This window comes from Propithecus coquereli, unplaced genomic scaffold (assembly GCF_000956105.1).
Source record: "Propithecus coquereli isolate 6110/MARCELLA unplaced genomic scaffold, Pcoq_1.0 Scaffold403, whole genome shotgun sequence".
Taxonomy (NCBI): domain Eukaryota; kingdom Metazoa; phylum Chordata; class Mammalia; order Primates; family Indriidae; genus Propithecus; species Propithecus coquereli.
In genome coordinates, this window is record NW_012149764.1 from 1,007,591 (window position 1) to 1,013,590 (window position 6,000).

Genomic DNA, 6,000 nt, shown 5'->3' on the forward strand with positions numbered 1-6,000 from the left:
CGAAATTAGAATATCGAATTCATCGGATATTTTAAATGGAAGCCAGCACAGTAATGGCTTATCATACAATGACAGTTCTTTTCCTACCTAGACCTTATAAAAAGCCGTCTCTATTGGCTTGATTCTAAGTTGCACATGTTATCCAGTGTGGACCTGAATGGCCAAGATCGTAGGATAGTACTGAAGTCTCTGGAGTTCCTAGCTCATCCACTTGCACTAACAATATTCGAGGTAAGACGTGTCTCACATCTAAGTGTGTGCCTGTGAGTAACCATAGCAGTTTGGGGAAAAGAGTAGGTGTAGAGGGAATAACAGAGGAGCATGACTTGAGAAACTGCTTTGTCTTAAAACCTGGTACAAATTAGACACTAATTCCTCAAAGCACTTCAAGAAAGCTGAACTTGCTTCTTTTGCAGTTTTATATCTGATATCCTGGATCAGCATTCAATAAAGTTGGTCCATTAAGTGGCCAGTAAATAATGGTGACCTTAGTTAGACACTGACTTGTGTTTAATCCTGGGCATACACACTGACTGGGGGGTTCTGTTTTAGGATCGTGTCTACTGGATAGATGGGGAAAATGAAGCTGTCTATGGCGCCAATAAATTCACTGGATCGGAGCTGGCCACCCTAGTCAACAACCTTAATGATGCTCAAGACATCATTGTCTATCATGAACTTATACAGCCATCAGGTACTGTGGAGAAGCACAGTCCTTAACCCCCACTGCTAAGGGAAGCAGCATGACACAGAGCCTGTTGGGTGGCTGTAGCTCTTCGGCAACTCGACTTTCTTTAAAATGGAACTTTTGCCCTCTCATACCCCACCTCAAACACTTCACATTTGGTGTTTGATATCTTTTATTTCTGGCGTCTTAGTGAAAAAGCTTCATAACCTCAGTTCCTATCTTTCCCAACCCCCAATATCAGCTTTCATTTGTTTCTTCTATGTCCCCTTAGTTTCTTGCTAAGATTATTGCACTAGCTCCCAAAGTAACTTTTGTTCCACAACCTTTCTCTACTGTTAGTTTGCTAGGGTCGTCCTAGCAAAGTACCACAAACTGAGTACCTTAAACAACAGAAATTTATTGTCTCACAGTTCTGGAGGCTGAAAGTCCAAAATCAAGGTGTTGGCAGTGTTGGTTCCTTCTGAGGGCTGTGATGGAAAGATCTGTTTCAGGCATCTCTTGTTGGCTTGTAGATGGCCGTCATAATGCCTGCCTTCCCCTACGACACATTTTTATGGGATTATATAGATCCTCAAAACATCTGGTTATATTGCCTGTTCAATACACCTGGTTGGTTCTATCTAAGTACAATCTTCAAACCTCCCTATAGCTGAGTTCCCTTCTACTTTATAGGAGAAAGTCAAGACAAAACCAGACATGATTGGTCTCCTTCCTCTAAGCCTTCATTCTAAAGCTGGGACCAATAGTGAGAGCCAATCCTGGTTCCTCACCTCCCTCCCCCATCTCCTCCTTTGGCACCCATCTGTTGAAGATACAACTTTTATGTTCTACCTCCAAGAAGTCCCTTTGAATCTGGTGTCCTTAGAGCATGTGGCCCATACCTATTCTTCATGGATATTGCTGTCACTTGAAGATTTGACAGAGAAGTTTAAGCTCCTTGGAGATGAAGACTTATGTCTTCAACATCTAGAACAAGGCTTTCTATGTAGCTATGTAGCAGGCACTGGAATACCTATTTTAAAGGACTTTTCTCCTGACTAGGTAAAAATTGGTGTGAAGAAGACATGGAGAATGGAGGATGTGAATACCTATGCCTGCCGGCACCACAGATTAATGATCACTCTCCAAAATATACCTGTTCCTGTCCCAATGGGTACAATCTCAAGGAAAACGGACGGGAGTGCCAAAGTAAGGCTTTTTGCATTTCACCCACATACACCAGGCAATATAATAAGACATTAGCTACAAAAACTGGCCTGGCTTTTAAGAATTGTGTTTTAACTAATCATTTGGATAGATTTGTGAACATATCTGCCGCTCTCGCATGCCAGATGTTTGTGTTAGTTCTTCAGAACTGACTTTTAACCCATTTCAACATTGTATTAGTTTATAGGTGACTAAAGTGTCAAGATACCTCATACCAATCAGTCCCATAACACCACAAAGTCTTCAGGTTTTCCTGCAACGAGGAAGAACTGAAATTATGCTTCAGGCAGGCCATGGCTATGGGAAACTTCAGCCGAAGACACTAATTTAAGCTCACCATTGAACCAAATTTGCATTTTAGTCTTCTGTTCTTAGCTTTTGATTAAGTAGCAAATTAAACTCACTTGTCGTGATACAGGAACTCATACGGCTTTTATTAGCTTAATTTTGGGTCATTGCAGGGACTAGCTCAGTTTACTGAGAAAGTAGTTGCAAGACAATCTGGTATGCCTGGTGTCCCAGAGCATCTTGAGAACATTTCTTAAAGCTCCCAGGAGAATGGGCTATTGTTTGGAGGGGTCATTAAGTGTGGCCGTCCATCTGTTTGAATTTTCAAATTCCAAATGCTGACTATTCTGGCCCGAGTTTTACGTATCTCTGTTTTTGTATGAAGACTGCTGTTTCTGTCAATTTTGATGTATCAGCCATACAACGTAGTTCAGCAGTGGTTTGTCTCTTTCACCTGGTGTTAAAAATAACCTTTTGCATGGCTTGTCTGGACTAAACAGCTAGCCACTCTGGAAGCTTGGGATTAACCAGGTGCTTGGTTTTTATAATTCAGGTACTGCAACTACTGTGACTTACAGTGAGACAAAAGATACCAACACAACAGAAATTTCACCAACTAGTGGACTAGCTCCTGGAGGTATTGGGTTCAGTATTGCAAACTGTTAATCTCAACTAACAGCCACACTTTGTGTATCTATAGCTTAAGTATAATAATTAATGCAGCCTTTAACTATTAGTTCTGCCCCTGATTGGTGACCTGACCTATTAAGGTTTCTGTTAGAGAACTGTCAGTGACATGGCTATTCAACATGTGACTGAAATACTTTTAGGCCATCGTTGTTCTTGGTATACAGTTGTCACACATACTGGACATCAATATTAGGTGCAAAGGTATGAAGTTTTCCACCTGATGGGTGAATTTCTAAGTCTGTTTCAGATCCTTTTATTTCCTCTGCAGGGATCAATGTGACCACAGCAGTATCCGAGGTCAGTGTTCCCCCAAAAGGGACTTCTGCTGCCTGGGCCATTCTTCCTCTCTGTAAGTAGATTCCCTACACATCTCGATTTGATAAACTTCTTAGATGCCAGATAGACACTTCTAGTTCACTAGCCTCCCCTTTCAGGGCCCCTTATACTGTCATAGCACTTGTGACCCTGAATTACATTCTCTTCCTCCCCCACACAGTACACTAAGTTAAGGTGTAGGCTTTTCTCTTCAGTAGTATCCTTAGCACAATAACTGGCAGTGATAAATGTTCAATTACATGAAAGGTGTTTATTGCTTTTGACTTTGGCTTTGTTAGCCTGACTTATCCCCTTTTAACTAGTGTACTGTTTTATTCCCTTTTGAAGTATGTGTAATGCTTCATACGGAGGAGATGCACAAATGCTTTCCTGAAGAGTTGTAGGATTTGCAGATAGTAAATTAAAAATAGTAAGAATCTTTAAACCTAGGGAAAAGTACCTCTAAAGCTATTATCAGACATGTGAATTCTAAGGGACTTTGCTGTAGTGGCTTCTGTCTTAAATTACTAGATTTCAAGCTTAGCTAACATACTAGGACCACCTGAATAGCTCACCAGAAGCTTCTGCAATTTTAATTCAGCAGGCCTGGATGGCTTTGGGTAGCCCATCTCCCATGCATAGGATAATAAAACATGAAATTTTTATTAGTGTCAATTACCATGGATACCTAATCATTACCTTTTTTGCGTGTTCTGAAATTAGACCCACATCACTTAGTCACCCTCTTTTTTCAGTGCTCTTAGTGATGGCAGCAGTCGGGGGCTACTTGATGTGGCGGAATTGGCAACACAAGAACATGAAAAGCATGAACTTTGACAATCCTGTGTACTTGAAGACCACTGAAGAGGACCTCTCGATAGACATCGGTAGACACAGTGCTTCTGTCGGACACACATACCCAGCAGTAAGTCAGCTTCGTGTCTTTAGGCACTATGGCTTGAAGTGAGACTTTCTGGAAAGGAGACCACTAACTCAAGATAGAGCTGAGCTACCTGGGCTAGGAAGAGCCAGTAGGATCATGGAGTCACCAAACACTTCCTCTACTACCTGGCTATTAGATAGTCTAGCCTGTTAGAATATAACCCACACAGAATGGCAAATAGGTCAAGGTCATCATTATACTATTTGAGATATTTTTGGTTATAGAAATGACATGTAAATATTACCATGAACCAAGTAGCTCCCTTTTGAACTGTTAAATCCATTGCCTAGTGGATACTTAAAAATAAATTATTATAAGTAGGGAATCAAAGTCAGTGTATTGGGTAAGATTCACTTAGCCAAAGTTACTAAATGCTTTACAAAGAAAAATCTCATCCCACTTTTCAAGCTGGCTGGCAAAACATGGAATGATGGTCAATTCATGGCACACATGTGTCTTTTGCATTTTTCTCCAAGACTTAGGATCGTTAAGCAGAATCAGCCACACTATTTTCTCTCTCTTCCCAGCAGGTATAGTTGAATTCAAAGTAAATGTGTTAATGAGACAACTTAATATTGTTTTGTATCTGACTTTTCCTTCTGAGCACATTGGGTCTTTGAATGCCAACTAAAAAGCAAGGTCCATTTTAGAGACTAGAGCTGCCACTAGTGAGTGATCACCAAATTCATTTCATATTTTTCCTTTCCACAGATATCAGTTGTAAGCACAGATGATGATCTAGCTTGACTGCTGAGACAAGTCTCGACCTTTGAGGTCTAAACCCATAATATACCCCATGTCAGAATGGTAACCGAACCAGCAGCTGAAGTCTCTTTCTTCCTCCCCTCTGGAAGAACATCAAGAAATCTTTGCGTGGATCAAGCTTGTGTACTTGACTGTTTTTATGTTACTTTTGTAAATATTCCTGTCCACATTCTACTTCAGCTTTGGATGTGGTTACCAAGTATCTGTAACCCTTGAATTTCTAGACAGTATTGCCACCTCTGGCCAAATATGCACTTTCCCTAGAAAGCCATATTCCAGCAATGAAACTTGTGCTATAGTGTATACCACCTGTACATACATTGTATAGGCCATCTGTAAATATCCCAGAGAACAATCACTATTCTTAAGCACTTTGAAATATTTCTATGTAAATTATTGTAAACAACTTTTTCAATAGTTGGGACAATGGCAATAGGATAAAACGGGTTACTAAGATGAAATTGCCAAAAAAAATTTGTAAACTAATTTTGTACTTATGAATGAAATCTTTGACCTCAATGGAGGTTCGCAAAGACTGAGTGTTCAAACTACTGTACATTTTTTTTTTCAAGTGCTAAAAAATTAAACCAAGCAGCTTAACCATGGTTTGTGCCTATTCCTCTAGGATCAACTCCCATAAACAGCCTGGATAGTATCAAGTGTTCTAACTATATATGTGACCTACAGCTCTTGATGTTGTATAACTACACTATAATTGGGCTAGTTTCTCTTACACCAAGTACTAACTAAAAAAATGAAGTCCCATTTAACATTTGTTCCCCTAATATTTCTTTTATTTTGTAAAAGAAGCTAGCTTAGCCTGTACCTAGACTTCCTCTTGCTTAGAGGAGAGTCCCTTTTCTCGTTAACTTGTTTCCTGATCTAGAGGTATGTGCTAAGATTTCTATGAATTCTGCTTCATATTTAAGTCTGTTTTCCATATTTTGTCATTATGTATAGGTCAAGTGCCTTCTTTAGGCATAGGAAAGGGCTTTCTTCTTATAAAAGTCTAGACTGTCTTACCGTGAAGATGGCTATGGAGGATGAGCAATCTAAGGCAGGGGGTCTCCGTGTGGTCCCAGGAACGGCAGCATGCACATCATCT

The 6,000-nt window shown here is 40.1% G+C and overlaps 1 protein-coding gene across 2 annotated transcripts in view; it reads left to right on the forward strand.

Moving 5' to 3' along the window:
• VLDLR (very low density lipoprotein receptor) overlaps positions 1-5,495 on the forward strand; it is a 29,410-nt gene extending 23,915 nt beyond the window's left edge. Inside the window, exons 13-19 of one of the 2 annotated variants that reach the window (XM_012652886.1) lie at positions 92-231; positions 553-694; positions 1,730-1,876; positions 2,736-2,819; positions 3,141-3,221; positions 3,943-4,112; positions 4,842-5,495. In XM_012652886.1, coding sequence (XP_012508340.1) covers positions 92-231; positions 553-694; positions 1,730-1,876; positions 2,736-2,819; positions 3,141-3,221; positions 3,943-4,112; positions 4,842-4,877 — 800 coding nt within the window. In that variant the 3' untranslated portion in view covers positions 4,878-5,495. The remainder of the gene's footprint in view (positions 1-91; positions 232-552; positions 695-1,729; positions 1,877-2,735; positions 2,820-3,140; positions 3,222-3,942; positions 4,113-4,841) is intronic. The other variant, XM_012652888.1, reaches the window with a different exon arrangement.
• Positions 5,496-6,000: the final 505 nt, after the last annotated feature.